The sequence below is a fragment of the Dendrobates tinctorius genome, unplaced genomic scaffold (genome assembly GCF_039654945.1).
Source record: "Dendrobates tinctorius isolate UK_male_01 unplaced genomic scaffold, ASM3965494v1 ptg000293l, whole genome shotgun sequence".
Lineage (NCBI taxonomy): Eukaryota > Metazoa > Chordata > Amphibia > Anura > Dendrobatidae > Dendrobates > Dendrobates tinctorius.
Window position 1 is genome coordinate 17,478,483 of NW_027361960.1, and position 22,509 is coordinate 17,500,991.

The following is a 22,509-nucleotide window of genomic DNA, read 5'->3' on the forward strand; positions in this document are numbered from 1 at the left end:
GGGGAGAACATACAAACTCCTTGCAGATGTTGTCCTTGGTGGGATTTGAACCCAGGACCCCAGCACTGCAAGGCTGCAGTGCTAACCACTGAGTATGTAAATATAGTGATATCTTTTTTTTTTTTTTACAAACATCACATACTAAAATTCAGAGACCAGCAATTTTAAAAACAATTTGTTGATGGCAAAAACAATCAAAATTAACTTAAAAGATATGTTCACACAGGATTATTGCATGGGTTTTGTAGCAGACCTACTTCAAATTCCACATCGAGTATTCAAAGAGAACTTGAAGTGGTTTTTGATGTTGCCTTTGAAGTTGATCCACTTCAAAATAAACATAAAAAACTCACTATAAATATACCCTTAGGGTTAGTTTTGAATAATTTGACCATTGTTAAATGGTTTTAGAAATCACTGGTCTCCAAATTTTAGGACATTCAGTTTTTTGCTGAAAAATCTACATCAAAATGCTGATTTTTTTTTTGCATGGTTTTTGGTGCAGATTTTTTAACAGTCAAATTGAGCTTTTTTAGCTTGTTCAAACTAAATTCAAATGCTTTTCAATGTCAAAAATACCTTATGGAGTTCCAGTTGGCTTTATAGGTTTTTCAACACCTTCTCCAGCCAAAACTTGCAGATTTTCTCTTATTCATCAGAAACAAACCTATTCAGATGAAAGGAAACGTTTTGTTGCCAAAAAATCTGCAGAGTGTGAATTCTCCCTAAAGGCCCCCATGAAGATTAAAGATAGCTAAACTATCCAACTGTACCGGTACTGGGTTAGCCAATGAATGTACGGTATGTGGAAACCAGACAACAGATGTTGGAGTAGGAAAGGTTTGGGAAGTTTGAATTCATTTATCATTTTGCTTTTCATCTAAATTAGTAGCTGGCAAAAACGTCTGACGGCAGATAACTCCTCCCTTCCTACCAAAAACACATGAATGCTCAACCAAGAGTCCCTTGTGTGTGGGAGAATAATAGGTAGGTGTCTGCCATAAGAAAGCGCAATCCTCTCCTGCTTCTAAGCTGTAACATAACAAAAAATACAGTAATATCTAAAAATCATGGATTATTTGGTAAATATAAACCCCACACTTCTAGACCACAGGCTGAACAGATCTGAATTCCAGATTTTAGAATTGACACTGTATAGTTTAATTTTTTAAAATATGATCCCATCATGGTCCCAACTTGAATTTTGGTACAGATGTGGCTAGGAGTATAGCAGGTACATGTGCATTTTTTGAAATTTCTAAATTAAACTTTTTTTTTAATAATGCGTTTTAAACTTTTGCGTTTGCATTCGCATGGGTAAAATAGTAACAAAGATGCTCTTGTGACATATCTGGTCAAAGCCTGTACAGTTCTGGGTAGACTGGTGTTTATTTTGTTTGCCTATCTTTTTGCTAGCCTGAGTTATGAGGAGAAATGTTAAGGCAGGCAACACCGAAATTCGCACTTTCTGAACTTTGAAAATCAATAAAAAATAAAATCTAGAATTTTCTTTCCTTCACATTTTGCATTCTCTGCCACACTATTACCAAATAACAAAATCTCAAAAGAATTAAAAATATAGAGGTAAAAATCATTGGTTCACTTGACATGGAATGACCCAACAGACAGCCATTGAAGAGATGCATGTCCACCCTAAATAGGCTAATAATGAAAAAATATATATTTTAGCCATGGTGTGTTTGATAATAACAAATGGAGGCATAATCTTCTTAAAGGGTGCATGCAGTTCCAATGTAGATCACTCAGGAGGTCTGCGCCGACTCCGTGAACAGTTTCTGCCCTGTTCAAAATTTAAAGCGCCTCTCCAGCGGTGCAGCAACTTCCAAAAAGATCAGACTGTTATTGGAGCCAACAAAAGACTGCTTAGACAGGTTGCTGCTACTAACAGATTATACTTAAAGACGACCTTTCACTGGATATTTCAATTTAAACTGAGTACCTCCTTTAATTCCCACTGTAACGCTGATGCAGGGACAGTTTTTCTTTTGTGTCCCTCCATTCCAAAGTTGTGTGTCCAGAAATAAAGCTTAGAGTAGAGCGAATATATTCCAAATCAGTCGCCGAATCTGTATTTGGCATATTCGTGCCATATACTCTATTTGTGCTGAATATATGTTTGATGATAGTTTCCAAATATTATCGGTCATTTCTACTCCCATTGACTCCAATGACGCTCGGCTGTGTTCGGTGAATTTTGCAAATATCCGCCGCCGATCGGAACCGAATTTTTAAAAATTTTCTCAAACTATTAATAAAGAAAAGATGCAAATTTCCCATTCTTCAACAACGAGACTAATTAAAATTTCTCTGTGGGCATTTGCTTCTTCTCCTGATGCTGGCCAACAATAACATGGATGTGCCCACAGAAGTTTTGTGGTGTTCGCCTAGTTGGCTAAAGGAAAAATTAGCATCTTTATTATTAGTGTTGGCAAAAATTTGGAAGGGAGGGGCATCAAAGAAAAATGGTTCCAGAGTCAGTGGAGCAGCTCCAATTTGAGGGGAAACTGACAAAAAAAACAGCAAAATCATTCTTAAAAACAATTAAGAGAAATTCTGTTATTATGGTGACAACCCGATGAATCCCACTCACATGAGGGTTATGTGCTGTCATTATGGACAAGTGAAAAGAACACCATAGTAGGAATGCATTTGATATATCCCGGAGAACTCCATGCACCGCTTACAGTGCTACTTGTACCCCACAAGGTGATTTGCCTCTCCAAAGAAAGCCCATTGAAAGTTCGTGATTGCATTAATTGCATGCTGCACAATTTCTCACCATGATGTTTTTGGCAGTGCTGAGAACACCAGCGCTGAGAATTGCACAGGCACTTTATTTCATGAGCTGATTGAGAAGTCAATCTCTAATACGCAGTGGGACAAGAATTGTTTCTCGCAGTTGCCACAAAATTAGACAGCCTCTCATATTTGTATACACAGCAGAAGCGGAGCACGGCGGCCATGCGTTACCACTCCCTGCGGAATTACACTGCCAGATTCATGCATTATTCCTAGGTAAATGAATTACCGCAGCACATACTTTCTACATGCTACTGTAGAAAGCTTTCATTATCTGGTGGCATCCCCAATTAGTAGAAATAAATGCTCCATTTTGGGATGCCGATGAAACAGACACACAGGGGTCACATGTCTAGGGACAACACAATCCCTGGAAATTAATTAGCTAGACATATCTTAAGAATCACGAGCACGGATTAGATGTCACCACGCTATACATACAGCGGGGCAGACAGTAAATATTAAGAGTGAAAGAAATGTAGTTGGCGGAAGTGTGCACATCTCTACACCACACAACCTTATCATAGAAATCACCCATCTACAGTTGTATCACTCACAGAGCAGCCGAGAACCGGACTCAAAGGTGGCAACAGCACCAGAACTGTGCCAGAAACCTCAGAACATGAGTTTTCATAGCAGACTACCTCCACATGACATTCACTGAACAATACCAAACATCCGCTAAGGGTGGCGGGAAGCACAGGACCACTGGACTCCGGTAAAGTGTTCTTCAAAGTGATGACATATTATGTCTGCCAGTATGATGGACAAATCACAGGACCAGATTCAAGAGTTTTGGCTAGAATTCTGGAAAAAAATTTCTTGAAAAGTCACAAATTGTGACTTTTCAGCATTCTTACGCCACTTTCAGCCAGGTCTGTCAAAGTGGAAAAGTTGGGTAGGAGCTAGGAACTGCCAGACAAATCAATAGTGATGGTGTACATTACACCAGAAATGTTACTTCTGTTCCTGATTGGAAGAAAATTTCTAATGATGCACATGCCACTGAAATTCATTAAGTTGGGTGTGCCCGCTGATTAATTCAGTTTGTCTTATTCCTGCACTCCCTTCACTAGAAGCGGTGTACAAAAAGCCAGACTCACTGAATTGAGGCCACAGTGCCCACTGTATTAACAGTATGGGGCAGTTAGGCACGAGTTGGACTTGGCCCACTAGTATTAGTGTTATGGCATACAAAGCCATTTTTGTCAATTGTATGCTTCCAACTTTCCAACTTTGTGGCTATACAGTATAATGTTAATGTATAATTTTTAACAAGCCCAATCCACTCAAAATTGTACAAAAAACACTGCATTCCCCATCTCCCATGGAAATGATGTAGAATTGTAACATGGATTTCATTTATTAAAAACGCAATGAGAGTAAAAATTATATCGCTAAATTATTCGCCCAAAACAACTATGCAATGTGAGCATTTCATTGCAGATTTTTATCTGATATGAGAACGTAGTATAAAGAGGCCCAATTCTATTATTGCCCATAATTCTGGAGAGGGCTAGCCAACAAGCACCGCTAGGGGTGATGCACACAGATATAGGCAGATGTATATATCTATACACAGCCATCCAATACAAACAGTATACATAATTCTTACTATAGACTTCCTAGGTTTGCTAGCTGAAACATCATGTTATACACGGTACCAATGATGACTACTACTTTAAGACCAACCACTGGACAAAAAGGGAAGGAGAGAAAAAGTGAAAAACAAGCGATACATTGTCACAGTTCTCTCTTCACACCTGACATTTAAATGTCAGAAGTAAGAAGTACTTTGTGGAGTTCAGGAGTTATTTGAGCCAGCAAAGACCTCAAAGAGTGGCTGTTGTGATCAAACACCGCTGCACCACACGCTGAGTGCTGGCATTTTTGCTAACTGGGGGCAATGAAGACAGTCAGTGAGTTCAGACACTCGGCGTCTGTTTTCCTAGGCCTTAGGGTTACATCTCGTCTTCACCATACAGCTGCTGGCTAAATATTTTTCCTTTTCATCACTTTCAAAATCCTTCATCTGGTCACATTACTTCTGCCCCAACTTCTCACTGATTGCCATTTGTCTTTCAAGCTCCATGTGGTCGGAGCATGAATGAACGCGGAGCTGCCATTTTTCCTCAGCTCAGTGATATTTTGCCAGGTGTTTGAATAGCGCCACTACGCATTAACATTCCAGCCTGTCTGTTCTCTTCTGCACGGCTGTCTGGGGATCATGCAATATTAAAAGAGAAGTCAAATTTCACTTCACAATACAAAGTCTTATTAGCTAATAATCTCGAATCCTTTCTTCTTACTCCCTGTACACCAAGAAAAAAAAAAAAAAACTTTCAATGCTTGTTCTTTTTACTCGACTTTAATGCATAGAAAACACTTTATTTCACAACTTATAAAGCGCACAAAATTCTGAGCTTGATCCAATAAACTGGACTATTTCTAGAGTCTCTAAAGAGATGCAGCAGCTATGAAACACAATGATAACTGCATGAAACAAGACGTACTCCTGAACCTGCTGTGCTCCAGGTCAAGACTATACCGGTCCTACAAATGATGCTTTCATCTTGGTGCCAAGATAAGGTATCTGTACAACATACTAGTACACAGCTTGCAACCTCAAAGGGTCAAAATAATATGCCTCCTGCCATAACCATACAGCTGGATACATCAGGTCAGACCAATAGCACCATCGAGACCACCTGTACACATACAAAAGTATTCACACCCCATGAACCTACACATTTTTTCCATGCTACACACACACAAACTTAATTGTATCTTATGTGATCTACTAATAAAAAGCAGCAAGTAGCAGTAACTGCAGAGAAGGGTGGTCCCACAAAGTGTATTAAGTCAGGGAGCGGAATACAATTGCAAATCACAATTATAAAATCTATATTTTTAAAATAATTACAAAACCATGTATAATTTTGTTTACACTTCACAAATACTTGCTACTTTGTATTAATATATCACATAAAAAAATCCCAATAAAATACATTTAAACTTGTGGGTATAAAGTGAAAATGTTCACGGGGTATGAATACCTTTTCAAGCCATGTACGTATTTTCAGTAGAAAGAGGCAAGATACCTGTCAGAAGCCTATCACCTCAAGAACAAGGTACTTTGAATTGAAGGGTCCATTTACACAAGCAAACAATCATTTAAAAAAAGGATATTAGGGACTTCTATATTTAAAAAAAAAAAAAAAGTAATGTAGTTGCTAACAGAGGCAACTACCTGTCGGTTTTACCCGGCACTGATCATTGACCGCTCTCCTGCCAGAGATTCAGCCATTCCCTGTCAGAGCAGCAGTTTGTCTTCCTGTTGACAGGGCGGGACTACGGGACTATTGGTGTCATGCTGATTGACAGCTGGCTTCCACCAATTAGGCAGAGAAATGGCTGTCACTCACAATGACACCAATAGTCCCGCCCTGTCAACAGGAAGACAAACTGCTGCTCTGTTGACAGGGAATAGCCAAATCTCTGGCAGGAGCAGTCAATGACCGGCGCCAGGTAAAACAGACAGGTAGTTGCCTCTGTTGGCAACATGCTTCTTTTTTAAGTCCTGGATATCCCCTTTAAACAATGAACGTTACTATCATGACTCGAAACTAGTGAACAATATTAGACAAGTGGTTATATAGGACGAGGAGTGTAACATCAAACTTCGAGCACTAATCACACAAACAAAATCTGAAATGTAGGTAGATTCAACCTTCAAATGCAATAAGTAATTCTAAGTATTTCTAATATAAGTATTCATAAGGCATTCGACAAACATTTCCGATGACAGTACATTGAAAATATATTGTAATTTATTTTTTTTTACAAAACTGCAAATATATACTGGTTCCAGCTCCTACTGATCGCATTGGAATATAACCAGCCCTATTTAAGACTTGAATTTCTACCCCTTTCTGCAGATCAAATCGTTGCACATCATTTTTTCGCTTGCCTAAACATGCATCCACAATGAAAGTATTTTTAGGCCCATCGTTCAGTGACTAAACCCATTCACATTACACAATTATCAAGAACAATAGGTCGTTATAGTTAGAATGATGGATCGGCAGGTGTGAATGCAGTTTACCTTCCTAACAACTGCTAGGGGCAGGTTTGGGGGTGGCACCCATGCACGCTGGATGGTAGGCAAGTCTTGCTCCAATTGGCTGTTTTGGCCTATATAAATCACATGCATATGGCTACATTTTAGGCTGGTTTCACATTTGCGTTTGGAGGCGCAACGGACGCTCACCGTGAAGCTCCGCCCCCTGCCGCGCCTCCTCCGGTCAGCTCCGCCTAGGGTATGCAGGACGCATGCACCCATATCTTCAGCATTGGGTACCCAGGCCGTGTGCGGGTATGCTTTTGCCGCCGAATGAGTCCTTTTGACGGTGCAGCAACCTGCGCCAAACGCAACGTGTTGCATTTTGGTGCGATCGCCACACCGTCAAAAGGACGCATGCGGCGACAAAAGCATACTCGCACACGGCCTGGGTACCCAATGTTAAAGATAGGGTACGCAGGCCACATGCAGCGGCATGCGCCCATAGGCAGAGCTGACCGGAGGAGGAGCGGCAGGGGACAGAGCTTCACGATGAGCATCCGCTGCGCCTCCAAACGCAAATGTGAAACTTGCCTCAGCGGAGTCTAGCATAGGCTTCGCAAAGCGTCATTATTCGACAAAGTACGTTTCGAGTGTGGGGGGCACTTGTCCCTAACATCAATATTCAAACTCCAACCTCAACTTAGGGATACAACTGCATGCAAATGCCTGCATACATCATGGTGGGTACCGCTACACAAACTGTACTCAGGTAAAAGATGATGCAACCAGGGTTGGAATTATACTTGCAAATGAGGGTTATGCCCCAAGACTGTGGTTAATTGCAGTATTTATTTATTTCAAAGTCTGCGCTTTTCTTAATTTCTTGCTTCTTTCCAAAAATGTACTGGGTAAGATGGTATCAACTCTGATGTTTTCCTCCTTCATAAAAGCTGAGAAAAATTACACCGATGGAGTCCCAGATCCAATACGCATCAGACCCCACTATCTTCTAATCAATGGCTGCCGATTTTAACATTTTTCTATTCAGACTAAACAAAAATCAACCAGATTTTCTTGTGTTTTAGAAGTCACTGAATATGCACATCTTTTATTTTTAAAAGAAATAAACAAGTTTGGTATCTGCTTACCTTGTTAAGCGCCAACATACTACATTCCAGTATATTGGTAACAGCCTACATGCAGCATGTCAAAACAGTAATAATTGCTAGTTAGAAAAGCATAGGACAAGAACATAATGAACAATAAAAGCCAAGTGACAAGAGAGCTTACACATCATATAGACTGCATTCCTACTAACACTGGGGGAAGGATATTCCTGATGAAGTCAGATGTTAAAAGTCTATGTATTGTGACAGATGGACAAGCAGCGGATCAAGCCTGGTCTCTTTCATAACTTTAAGGTGTTTTAACTTCTCTAAAAAGGGATGGCATATTGCTAAAAAAAATAAGTTTACTTCTTAAAGAGAGTAATGTCACCCCATTGCTACTCCCATTACAGGGTTACACTGGCAACGGTCTGCTTACTCCGGGCTATAGTGGCACTGCCTGCAGAAGTATTTAGGCCAATTGTACTTACAAAGTGCATTTAAGGTTAGAAGCAGGACTGACGGATTGGATTCAAGCAATTGTACCTTTGGTAACTTTATAGTATGGAAATAGCTACAATTCTTTTATTTTGGAAATGTTAAAGACAATTTAAGTGACCACATGTGGATTATGGAATCATTAATATGTGCAGAATCAAGGCATAAAGAACAAGGCCAAGTTCAGCCAAATCTAAATCAGTATCGTGGTCACTGTACACTTCTGCAACCTGCGGTATCTGTAAGGATTCGCTCCGAATGAACGGCCATGTCTTGGGCCTGGAAGCCCCACGGTGTCAGAACTGCTTCTAGACATTATGTGGTTATACTATAGCTGCGTGCGGCAGAATTGTAGATGTATTTGCGGTAAGTGGGCGCCTCAAAAGTCATACCAACCTTTTTCTTGTCTCTCATTGAGCCTTTGCCTCGAACCATAATCTTGCATCCGGTTTCTGCTTCCAATTGCTTAGCAGTGAGTCCTCGTGGTCCAAGGATACGTCCAACAAAGTTAAACTAAAAGAGAAGGAAGTCAATGTTAGAACCTCACAGTTATTTCACAGTTTGTAACCAAAAAGATTAAGTAGTTGCTCATCCAATTTATCAAGTGTTATAAACTGCAACTTAAAGGGAACCTAAAGCAGGCTTCAGCTATGTAATCTGAGAGCAGCATGATGTAGTGGCAGGAATCCCAATTCCAGCTATGTGTTGCTTGCTAGTCTGCATGCTGTTATTTTGATACAATGTTTTCTCTACTGCAGATCTAAAAGTTCTCTAATGCGGAGGCTCTGTATAACTGCCCAAACCACTGATTGGCAGAAAACTACTAATCAGTGCTAGGGACAGGGGATACACAGTTCACTAGGAGGCATGTGGTTCCTAGTCTTGTAGTGATAATCTCCTACAGATAAACCACTTAGTGTACCGATACAAAAAACAGTCTAGGAAGCAACATATCCCTGAAATCAGGTTCATAACCACCACATCCTGCTGGTCTCAGAAAACAGCAAAAACCTGTTGACAAAATGCTTTTAAGCTGAAACCCAGAAAAAACATTTGTTAACCTGGACTTCACCACACATTACAGACAAGATACACGACTCTAGTAACGGATCATTCAATGTGGGTTTACAAAGGCAGATTTCTACCTTTAACAAGCGAAGATCGACTGTATAAAGTCCATCAACACTTGTTTAAAAGCATTCTGTAATGCTGTAGATAAGCCGCCGATGAAACCTGAAAGGTAAGAAAAAAAAGTTATATTATACTCACCAGGGGGGCGGGGGCGGTGGGTGTCACGGTCCGGCGCCTCCCATTTTCATACGATGATGTCCTCCTCCTAGCTTCTCCCTCGGCTCCTGCGCAGGCGTACTTTCTCTGCCCTGTTGAGGGCAATGTAAAGTACTGCAGTGCGCAGGCGCCGGGAAAGGTGAGTGAGGTCTGGCGCGTGCGCACTGCAGTACTCTGCTCTGCCCTCAACAGGGCAGAGAAAGTACGCCTGCGCAGGAGCCGAGGGAGAAGGAGGAGAAGATCATCGTATGAAGATGGGAGGCACTGGACGGGACTGAGACACCCATCGGACCGGACCGAACACCAGGGTGAGTATAATATAACTTTTTTCTCATCTTTCAGGTTACATCGGGGGCTTATCTACAGCATTACAGAATGTAGATAAGCCCCTGATGTCGGTGCCGTCAGCTGATAAAGGGAATCTGTCACCCCATTTTCCACCTAAGGCTGTGTGCCCATGATGCGATTTTTAAGCATGTTTGCCACGATTTTCGGCGTGAAAACGTTTAAAAATCTTGTACATGACGCACCCCATGCATTCCGCACATGCTGTGCTTTATTCCGCGGCGGAATCGCATCACGGAAAAAAATCGCAGCATGATCATTCTTTTGTGCGGAATCGCAAAGAATTGCCGCGATTCCGCACCCATAGGAATGCATGAGAATCGCTTACTTCCCGAATGTGGCTATGCCCACCATGCGGGAAGTTAAGCGTCTCATGTGTGGTTGGTACCCACGGTGTGGAGGAGAGGAGACTGTCCTACAGGCCCTGGGTACCATACCCCTGTAAAAAAAAAAAAAAAAAAAATGAATAATAAAAAAAAAAAAAAATCGGGGTATATTTACCTTCTGACGTCCCGCGCTGCCATCCCGGGCCTCAGCGTTCCCAGTAATGCCTTGTGGCACGGTCCTGTGATGACGTGGTCTCGCGAGATCGCTATAGTAACGCGAGACCAACGTCATCACAGGTCTCGCAAGGCAATACTGGGAACGCTGAGGCCCGGGATGGCAGCGCGGGACGTCGGAAGGTAAATATACCCTTTTTATTATCATTTTTAACATTTTATCTTTTACTATTGATGCCGCATAGGCGGCCTCAATAGTAAAAAGCTGGTCACACTTGTCAAACACTATGTTTGACGAGTGTGACCAACCTGTCAATCACTTTCCAAGCGATGCTTCAAATCGCTTGGAAAGTGCTTGAGAAAATTGCGGCAAAATCGTGAACAGAATCGCGGTAAAAGCGAGGTGAAATCGCGCGGAAAAAAATGCGCGATTTCTGGGAAGGAGTCCGGTTTTCATTGTGCGTTTTAAAACGCTACGTGGGCCCACAGCCTAAAGTTTAACATTAATCTCTGCCCAAAAGTCTGACTGACAGCCTAACATATAGGCTGAATGTGATGCGGCTGTCGAACAGCCATGGTGACTCGAACATAGTATTGCAGCACGCCAAAGATACTCTAGAGTACACGAGCGTGCTCTGACAACACCTTATCCCAGCACCTTCGCTCATCACTATTAAACAACTACCGTATATTAGCATGGATTTTAAAATTAAGTAAAATAGGTTTAAGAGATTTACTTAATAGTCTTTGCAGATTGTACAGTGAAATCTATGACCAATCCACTTTTTAGACTTTTTCTTTTACATAGCCAGGACCAAATTATATATACACAATAAGAATTTAATACACTGCCAATTTTGCAAGTTTTCCTATCTACAAAGAATGGAGAGGTGTGTAATTTTTATCATAGGTACTCTTCAGCTGTAATAGACAATCTAAAAAAAAAATCCAGAAAATCACATTGCATGATTTTTACATATTTAATTTGCATTTTATGGCATGAAATAAGTATTTGATGCAATAGAAAAACAGAACTTAATATTTGGTTCAGAAACCTTTGCAATTACAGACGTCAGACATTTCCTGTAGTTCTTGACCAAGTTTAATCCATGACAGCGTAGTGTGTTACTAATGGTAATGTTTGAGACTGTGTTCTCAGCTCGCTTCCACTGCGGTTTGCCATCTCCTCCATTGTAGAGATGATAAACCGCAGGTCTTTTGACCTGCAGATTTACCTGCGGATTTTACAAAACCCGCGCGGCCAAATCCGCACCCCAATCCTCAGCGTGTGCACATACCCTTAAAGAAAAACCAATAGGTCTGTGAGAGCCAGAATTCTTGCTGGTTGGCAATTGATCAAATACTTATTTCATGCAATAAAATGCAATTTAACTATTTAATTTAAAAGTCATTCAATGTGATTTTCTGCCTTTTATTTTTAGATTCTGTCTCACATTCTTGGACGGTGGGAAAACTTGCAAAACTTGTAGTGTATGAAATACTTATCTTTCTAATTTAATAAAAAAATATATGAAATATTATAAAACATTTTATATGAAAAAAACAACACCACCAGTGTCGTTGAGAGAGTTAGAAAGTGTGGATCTGTATTACCATCACGTAAGTGTGCGATGTGTCGGTCAGCAATGAACCTTTCTAAAGCAGTTTAAGTGCAGGAAAGGAAAAACTTATATTCTAGTTACATTGTGCTGATCTTGGGCCACAAAGAAACGTTCCATAAACATAAGCACACCCAAAAATGGCTGCTATTCCTGCCTGAACTGTAACTATTCCAATAATATGCTTAAAAGGTGGATAATTCTGCCATCCAGATTCTGGTAAACGCTACAAGAGTGATGTTTAGTTTCCCTGCCAGTCTGCCTATGTGATTTCTATATACAACACTGCACATGTGGGCGAGAAAACGGTGGGATTTTAGCATTCAGAACCACAAATCTACCATTAGAATTAAAAACTGGAAGGCACAGTAGCCAGAGATTTTGCAGAGTTTCGACATATTTCTCCAAATACATTTTGCAATTATTGATAATGTTCTGCCCTATGAAACGAGGTGCACTATGGAGAAAAACTACACAAATGGAAAAGAATCATCCTGGATATTTATAAATTGGACACTATGGTACTTGCCCCATAAATCCTTTGATTTATGGGTAATATTTAAAGGTTTGGTTATCCAGACAATTATATATATATACACACACACACACTCACTGGCCACTTTATTAGGTACACCATGCTAGTAACGGGTTGGACCCCCTTTTGCCTTCAGAACTGCCTCAATTCTTCGTGGCAGAGATTCAACAAGGTGCTGGAAGCATTCCTCAGAGATTTTGGACCATATTGACATGATGGCATCACACAGTTGGCGCAGATTTGTCGGCTGCACATCCCTGATGCGAATCTCCCGTTCCACCACATCCCAAAGATGCTCTATTGGATTGAGATCTGGTGACTGAGGAGGCCATTTGAGTACAGTGAACTCATTGTCATGTTCAAGAAACCAATCTGAGATGATTCGAGCTTTATGACATGGAGCATTATCCTGCTGAAAGTAGCCATCAGATGTTGGGTACATTGTGGTCATAAAGGGATGGACATGGTCAGCAACAATACTCAGGTAGGCTGTGGCGTTGCAACGATGCTCAATTGGTACCAAGGGGCCCAAAGAGTGCCAAGAAAAAATTCCCCACACCATGACACCACCACCACCAGCCTGAACCGTTGATACAAGGCAGGATGGATCCATGCTTTCATGTTGTTTACGCCAAATTCTGACCCTACCATCCGAATGTCGCAGCAGAAATCGAGACTCATCAGACCAGGCAACGTTTTTCCAATCTTCTACTGTCCAATTTCGATGAGCTTGTGCAAATTGTAGCCTCAGTTTCCTGTTCTTAGCTGAGAGGAGTGGTACCCAGTGTGGTCTTCTGCTGCTGTAGCCCATCTGCCTCAAAGTTCGACGCACTGTGCGTTCAGAGATGCTCTTCTGCCTACCTTGGTTGTAACGGGTGGCAATTTGAGTCACTGTTGCCTTTCTATCAGCTCGAACCAGTCTGCCCATTCTCCTCTGACATCAACATGGCATTTCCGGCCACAGAACTGCCGCTCACTGGATTTTTTTTCTTTTTCGGACCATTCTCTGTAAACCCTAGAGATGGTTGTGCGTGAAAATCCCAGTAGATCAGCAGTTTCTGAAATTCTCAGACCAGCCCTTCTGGCACCAACAATCATGCCACGTTCAAAGGCACTCAAATCACCTTTCTTCCCCATACTGATGCTCGGTTTGAACTGCAGGAGATTGTCTTGACCATGTCTACATGCCTAAATGCACTGAGTTGCCGCCATGTGATTGGCTGATTAGAAATTAAGTCTTAACACACAGTTGGACAGGTGTACCTAATAAAGTGGCCAGTGAGTGAGTGAGTGAGTGTGTATATATATATATATATATATATATATATATATATATATATATATATATTAAAGATCATAAGAAAACTGACGAATTTACACTTCCTCACGTGGGTGTTCTCTTAAGAGGAAAGAAGACGCGCACTCTTGCTATGAAGAGGTGCTGACTGAGCGTGGATAGACCACAGACAGTAGTAAATGGATGGACAGTCGCACTCAAACAATCTTTGCAAAAAAGTCTTTGAAAATTTTTTTTTATGATTTTTAATTCATGTGAGATTTTTCCAATAAAATCAAATAAAACACTGCAAACAAAAAATAAATATTCCAAAGGCGAGTATTATATGGTTACGTTTTGACCTAATCCTACGTCTTTCTCAAACCATACTGCAAGAGAAAATGTAGAAAATTACAACACTGAAATAGGTGAACAAAGTAACAAACAACTGGAGATATACCGTAATTATATACAAAATAATTATATACAAAAAATAGTAAAAAAAAAAGGGTTAAAAGGGGGGAGGAGAAGGGGGGATGGGGTTTGTTGAAGAGACCCAATATATACTCGGGTATACAAAAAGAAATGACAACATAGGGATCTATAAAATACCCAAGAAAATGCCCAGTTGATCAGGGGGACATAAACTGGAGGGTGTCACAGGCTATTGGCAAAAGTTAATATATATAAGACATTATGCTTCATAAATAATATGACGGGGGGGTGGTGGAGGCAGGCGGCAAACACAGAAAAGTGTGGCAGGTATAGTCTGTACTGACCTCAAATAAATTTTATATTTATTTAGATCATTTGCTGATTATTTTTCTTTAATATTTTGGACTGACTTATCCCCAATCCAGCCAGGTCCTTCCCAATAAACATGTACTACCACTTTTTCTGCCATGTGCGGTTCTGCATCTATTTTGTAGCATTGCAGGACTTCTCATGAGTGGAGCTGAGTGGCTTTAAGCTTTAGGCTGTTACTGATCTTTACCCCCCATTAGTTGAGTAGCATCAATATTTCCTTTCTACCTATCCGGTCTATGGGATCCCTAGACGAACACCGGCTTTATACACCGCGGAACCATTAATGACACTCCCTCTTGGTTGGTGATACTGGGTGGCCGCAGACAGAGACATTGTCCTCGGTCCTTTATGTACTTTGCTGCTCATTATGACGGGGACTGTGGACAGCTGATGCTTAACGGTAATTATTTTTACGACATTACGTTGTGGGTGAACTGTTTTTTTTCAATATAATGATATTAATCGTGCTATACTGTCCATTATGAATCACATTTGGTATAATGCTGATCTTTCTTAATTCATTTTCCACTATAATGCACCTTTTTCCCTAATGATTATTGGATTCTTGACTTGTATTTATACTGGTATACGGGCCGGTCGTAACCTCCTCCTCACACATGCCCACAATTCTATCACTCTGGCTCTGCTGATGGTCGGAACGCCCCGATTCAGTTTTGCGTAATAAGAAAGCACCAGTACAACAATTTGGTCTGAGACATTTGGCTCCAGAGTATCTCAGCTGTTCTAATACATTGATCCGTATCCACTGCCATTTTGTCAATTTTTATACTCTGCAGGAAACATCTAGAAGAGTAATCGCCCATCTTAGAAAACAACATTTACTGAGTATTAATTGTACAAGAAGTCATATAAACGGTTCACTATAATTCAAGGACGGGGAGGGAATTAAAAAAAAACTTGAGTTTTCTGAATAAACTGGTAGGAAGTTGCTGCATAGGATGGTTATTAGGGTATATTTATGTTTATTAGCTTCTCTGCCTAAAAACCTGTTCCATATATCTGAGGACAGTCAGAAATTCCTGTAACAAATGTGCTGCGTGTAAACACAGCCCAAAGGAGCCCTGGTGCAACACAACCCACATCACTGGTCTTCAGACAAAGCATGAAACAAGCGGCCTTAAAGGGAATTAGTCAGCATTTTTGTGTTATGTAATCTGAGTGCAGCATGATGTAGGGACAGAGACCCTGATTTCAGCGATGTGTCACTTACTAGGCTGCTTGCTATAGCTTTGATAGAATCCCAGTTTTCTCTGCTGTATAACAATCGCTTTCAGCCTGATTGGCAGCGACCACAGTACATTGTTCATGGTCAGCATGCTGCCAGTCAGTGGTGGGGGTGGGGCTACACAGAAAAGCCCGACTGGTCTGCATGTGAGACCTAGTCAGGCTGCGATAATCACCTGCTGACAAAACACTGATTGTCTGGAAACTACAACACAGCCTAATAAGTGACATCTCTGGAAAGTGTCCCTTTCTATATTGTACTGCATTTGTATTAAAGGGAATCTGACAACAGGTTTGTGCTATTTAATTAAACTAAATACAGCGTGATCTTAGGGATATGAAGGCAAGCAGCATAGGAACCAGATTCAGAAATGCACAGGAAGTCCCATCCTAATTTCATTATTTAGAACTGCTTAATACAGACGGTTTGCACTGTGCTTGTATGTCGGTGTCTAAATAGAAATGTCAATATTCTATAACAATTTGGGTTTTTAATTACACGCAGGGATATAGCAGTCATTGACACTGTGAACCTGTAATGTCCCTCAGACAAGGGCACTGATACCACATCCTTCTAAAGCACTTTTGCTCTGAAGATGACACTTCTAAATGCCCTTTTAAAACCGTGCTCTTAGAAGTTTAACAAGCCAGACGATAAATATGATATATTGCTACCTGTCTAAGACTGAGCAAAAATAAAATAAATAAAAGTCAAAATACTCATACTCATTTTCCGGATAGTGAATGTTAATTCACCCCCCCCCCCCGCATCAATGAAACACAGACAAGGATTGACCTTCTACAGAACAGGCCAAATTCATAGAGAACGTTGTCCGAAAAAAGAACATGGCTCAAGGAAAGAATAAATTCTTGCCATCTTCTGTTCGCTATTTAGAAGAAAGCTGGGAAACAATCAATGCCTACCACCATAGCTTCCCCGGACTGCTGAACGCCTAATATGACCTTACAGAAGATAGATTGTCTAGCATTCTGCCACATAACTAGGCAGATTCTGGAACTAAAGGAGGGGACACTGTACACCAACATTGTCCAAACCTACAGACATCGAAAAGTTGGGCCGGCAGCTTAATGTGTATGGGGACCTCCCGACTCTCCCCCAACATCTATTAGAGGACAGAGTTATCTAGCAATTCCTATTTCACAAAACAGATCTTTGTTCTGAAAGACATTTAGCCGCAGCTCCCATACGGAGACCAAAGGCCAAGAGAACGCTCCAGTGTATACGTACCATCGTTCTGCCGACAGCCATCAAAAGTGTACGCGGGCAGAAGGGAGCGGGGAGGATTAAAGCAGTCCAAACAAGCTATATAACTTCTCACTTGCCTGACTTATATGCATGCTTGGAATTGGGAGCGTGTACATGTATGAGTAGGTATTCACTATTCTGATAACCGTGTAATGAAGAAACAAGGCACCACAGAATGGTGTATAAAATGAAAATGTACTTTATTGACAATTAAAAACACATAAGATAAGGTGCTGAATACATAAAGAGGTACAACACAGCCATAGGAAATCCACTAAATTAATGAATACCGACCACGATGGTGGCTGGTTTCACATGCCAGATCAATTAAAAATGCTAATGAGTAACAAGTGACCACAGCGTCCTATAATATAGTTTAACATGAGCCAAACTGGCATACAAATGTAAAGGCCTAAGCAGCAACTTCTCCCCAAATACACAATTGCCCGTGCACGTATAACACTGCGTGAATAGAAATATGAAGATACATATCAACATACCAGGGGCAGTTAAGTGGAGATCCACGGACGTCCCTCTGCCATGACGCGCGTTTCGCACAGCTTCTTCAGGAGGCGTATAAGACGCTGTGGTCACTTGTTACTCTTTAGCATTTTTAATTGTTGATTAATCTGGCATGTGAAACCAGCTACTATCGTGGTCGGTATTCATTCATTTTGTGGATTTCCTATGGCTGTGTTTATTTAGCATTCTGTGGTATCTTGTTTCTTCATTACACGGTTATCATAATATTGAATAGCTGATTCTGTGGTATATAGTATCCCCAAGATTGATGGGGTTTATTAACATTTGGGGCATATTTGTGATTTAATGTATGAGAAGGGGAGGTGTGACCACTGAGCCCAAGAATGAGGGTATCCAACCTAGTGAAATAGACTGAAATCAAGGGGGAATGCAGAGTATCACCATGGCGATGCCCACCAGACATTTAATGCACCATCAGTTGATATGTCATGAAGTGTTAACTCCTTAAATAGGTTTTCCCCACAAACAAAGCACATTTTAATTCACAGATCTTGGAATAAAAATTCCACAACTGGATGTGAAGTGTTAAATAAATGTTCCTGTGCTGAGATAATCTTATAAATGCGTTCCTGCTGTGCACTGTGTAATGACTGTGTCTGTCTGTGCAGGAACATGGTCTGATCATACCACAGCTCCTGGGCAGGGGGAGAGCAAAAGAGTATACAGGCAGGACAGCATAGGATCACAGATTATTCTTTTTGTGAAATAAAACATTTACCTGCCTGTTTTTAAGCAATGCTTTACCTCAAAGAATCAGCTGTGATCCCATGCTGTCCTGTCTGTATACTCTTACTTCCTCCCCTGCCCAGAAGCTGTGGTGTGATCAGACCATGTTCCTGTACGGTCAGACACAACCAGTACACAGTACACAGCAGGGGCACATTTATAAGATTATCTCAGCACAGGAACATTTTATTTAAACACATCCAATTGTGGAAAAGATTACCATTCAAAGATCTGTTGATTAAAATTTATTTTGTTCATGGGAAAACTTTTTTTTAGCTTGACATACAATTTTACTATAAAACTATGCCAACAATCCTGAATAGCCTATAAAAAGTGTGGTATTTACAAGAGAATAAAATATTAAAACTCTACAATAGATACATTCTGTGCTAGAAGACTGATAAGCTGAGCAAGAACAGAAAAATTACTAAAACTAAAAGCCTGCATGTACAGAAAAAAGGGTGTGCAATCCTTGCCTTTATTTTGGCTATGCTCCAGTGAATATTCAAAAGGACAGCAGTTCAAGGAGAGAGGAAAAAAAAAATCACAGCATGGTTATTCCCTGCGTGGCTTAGAAAGGAAATGTCTGATTGCTGAAGAGCTAGCACGTAAATCAACACTGATCAGGATCAATCAAGCCGAGGTGAACACAGACGTAGTTTTCAATTCCAAGTCACACTCGCAAAGCTGTGTCACAGCCCCAACACACGAAAAACAAGCCAAGCTCCATATATACCGATTTATTCTCCCCGAGTGAGGACACTAGGACAAGTAGGTACCCCGCACACCGAGAAACTCCTAAACAATGTGCCCTTATTTCATCAGAATGACACAGACGCCATGGCCATTCTATTCCTTGTGATTAATGCAGGGAGTAATGAGAATATGCACAGTCCCCAATAATGAGAGCGCTGGGATATTTCTAACATTTCTAACTGCTGCAGGGGGAATGTTAGGTGTAACCAGTGCCAGATGAAGGCCGACACTGTCTGATTCATCGTATGTAGCCAGGACTGATGTTGCAGGGGGAATGTTAGGTGTAATCAGTGCCGGATAAAGGCCGACACTGTCTGATACATCGTATGTAGCCAGGACTGATGCTGCAGGGGGTATGTTAGGTGTAACCAGTGCCAGATGAAGGCCGACACTGTCTGATACATCGTATGTAGCCAGGACTGATGCTGCAGGGGGAAGGTTAGGTGTAACCAGTGCCGGATAAAGGCCGACACTGTCTGATACATCGTATGTAGCCAGGACTGATGCTGCAGGGGGTATGTTAGGTGTAACCAGTGCCGGATAAAGGCCGACACTGTCTGATACATCGTATGTAGCCAGGGCTGATGCTCCAGGGGGTATGTTAGGTGTAACCACTGCCGGATGAAGGCCGACACTGTCTGATACGTCGTATGTAGCCAGGGCTGATGCTCCAGGGGGTATGTTAGGCGCAACCAGTGCCGGATGAAGGCCAACACTGTCGGATACATCGCATATAGCCAGGGCTGATGCTGCAGGGGGTATGTTAGGTGTAACCAGTGCCGGATGAAGGCCGCCACTGTCGGATACATCGCATGTAGCCAGGGCTAATACTGCAGGGGGTATGTTAGTGTGTTAGGTGTAACCAGTGCCGGATGAAGGCCGACACTGTCGGATACGTCATATGTAGCCAGAGCTGATGCTGCAGGGGGTATGTTAGGCGCAACCAGTGCCGAATGAAGGCCAACACTGTTGGATACATCGTAAGTAGCCAAGGTTGATGCTCCAGGGGGTATGTTAGGTGTAACCAGTCCCGGATGAAGGCCGACATTGTCGGATACATCGTAAATAGCCAAGGCTGATGCTCCAGGGGGTATGTTAGGTGTAACCAGTGCCGGATGAAGGCCAACACTGTCGGATACATCGTAAATAGCCAAGGCTGATGCTCCAGGGGGTATGTTAGGTGTAACCAGTGCCGGATGAAGGCCAACACTGTCGGATACATCATAAATAGCCAGGGCTGATGCTGCAGCCCATGACCTATTCAGCAGCAGCTCATGTACACGGATCAATTGCATTTACACAGCAATTGCAAATCCCTATCTGTACTGAACAATGGCTAAAGCCATCCTTGCTTCTGTTGATGAATGTGAATAAATGTAGATTTAGGGGATTTAACCGACTTGTCTAATCTGGGCTGCATTATTGTTAAATGCATTTTTTCTCTCTGCTTCTAAAGCCTCCATGCACCTGTTCTGTGGGGCGAGTGCGGTAGCTAGCGCCGGCCTGTTTTGGTTAGATTAGTTTCGTGTTGATAAGACAATCATTCAGAGCCCCTGGAACAGTCTGCAGTGACCTTTTGATGAGAGTGCAATATGAATGAAAATTATTTTTGTAATCCTTAGGGATTCTGCACGATTATTTGTAGGCATTTGTGGCTCTATATTTGCCTTTGCAGAGCAATACAGAGAAGAAAAAAAAAAAAAAAAAAGGATGAAACTGCAAAGGAAAGATATCAGGGAATGCTTTTTCTGCCGGCTCAGAGAGGGAGAGCAAGATTCAGCGGCAACCTTCCACTCTGCTCTTGACCTTCCCAATCAGCATCAATTGAACTCATTACAAACTTATACACTGGGGTCTTCAACGCTGCCACGCATACGCAAGGGGAGTCAGGTGGTAGAGACCGATAATCTAAAACTCAAAAATACTACACATAAAATCCCTACAGCAGGATAAACTAATCAAACTTAAGAAAATAGTGTAGTAAAGAGTTGCTGACATACACTAATACAGGCACGCACACCTAAGACATTCAGCAATTCACACTACAAAAACAGTTTGTCCGAGTGATGCACAACACTTGTTCCACGTATCACAGAATCAATAGTATAAAAATAATACACTAACATCACAAAACAAACCACCAACTGACATGTTGATAGTGTGTACTCAAGTGGCCCCGTCATATTAGGTAAAGGGAACAGAAGCCTCACCAGAGTCACCACCTTCGCCTGGAAATGTTTATTTTGGAGGTCCATTTTGTCATACAATCCATTCTTTGCGGGGAATTACCAAAAGCTCCCTACAAACACCATCTACAGTGTAAGCCAGGTCAGGCTTTGGTCAGTAGCTTTACTTTGACCTCTTCCCTCCACAGCCAGTTTTCATTTTTGCCCTCTTGTTTTAACTTTCACTTCTTCCAAGAACCATAACGTTTTTTATTTTTCTATCCACATAGCCCACACATGCAAACTCTGACCCGTGGGCTAAATTTGTCCTGCAATACCAGGCATGCCCCCTTTGTTGGCATCTCAGATGCCCATACAGTTGAAAGCAATGCCTGAGAAGGGAGTGCCAGCTGACGTTCCCTCCGCCATCATTCTCCTAACGTCTCCGTGCAGCAGGGGCGATGTCATTACATAATAACCGCAGGAAGATTAAATGGATCCCACTGATCTGTTTTTGTGACATTGTACTTCAGGATAGTGGTAAAAAAAATTTTTTTGAAAAATGTGAAACTTCATTTTTATGCCCTTAAACCAGAGAGTTGTATTTCATGTAAAGTAGTTAATACATAACATTTAACGTGTACTTTACATCACCACAATTTTTTTTTTGTTAGGATGTTAGAAGTTGACCAGCAAGTTCTCATTTTTCCAACAAAATTTACAAAATCATTTTTTTTTAGGGACCACATCACATTTGAAGTCACTTTCAAGGGGCCTATATAATAGAAGATATCCAAAGTGACACCATTCTAAAAACTGCACCCCTCAAGGTGCTCAAAACCACATTCAAGAAGCTTATTAACCCTTTAGGTGCTTCACAGGAATTTTTACAATGTTCAAGGAAAAAATGAACATGCTTTTTTTTCACAAAAATTTAGCTTTAGAACCCAA

At 41.3% G+C, this 22,509-nt stretch overlaps 1 protein-coding gene across 7 annotated transcripts in view; it reads right to left on the reverse strand.

The window, feature by feature from the left end:
• Positions 1–22,509, reverse strand: part of QKI (QKI, KH domain containing RNA binding) — a 190,062-nt gene that overhangs the window by 89,690 nt on the left and 77,863 nt on the right. For 4 of the 7 annotated variants that reach the window (XR_012226900.1, XM_073560170.1, XM_073560169.1 and 1 more), the window contains exons 3-4: positions 8,884–9,000; positions 8,032–8,076 (exon numbers count right to left, since the gene is read on the reverse strand). Coding sequence is in view for 4 of the 7 variants with exons in the window: in XM_073560170.1 (XP_073416271.1) it covers positions 8,032–8,076; positions 8,884–9,000 (162 nt within the window). In the remaining 3 variants the exon portion in view is untranslated. The remainder of the gene's footprint in view (positions 1–8,031; positions 8,077–8,883; positions 9,001–22,509) is intronic. The other 3 variants (XR_012226902.1, XR_012226901.1, XM_073560171.1) reach the window with 1 other exon arrangement.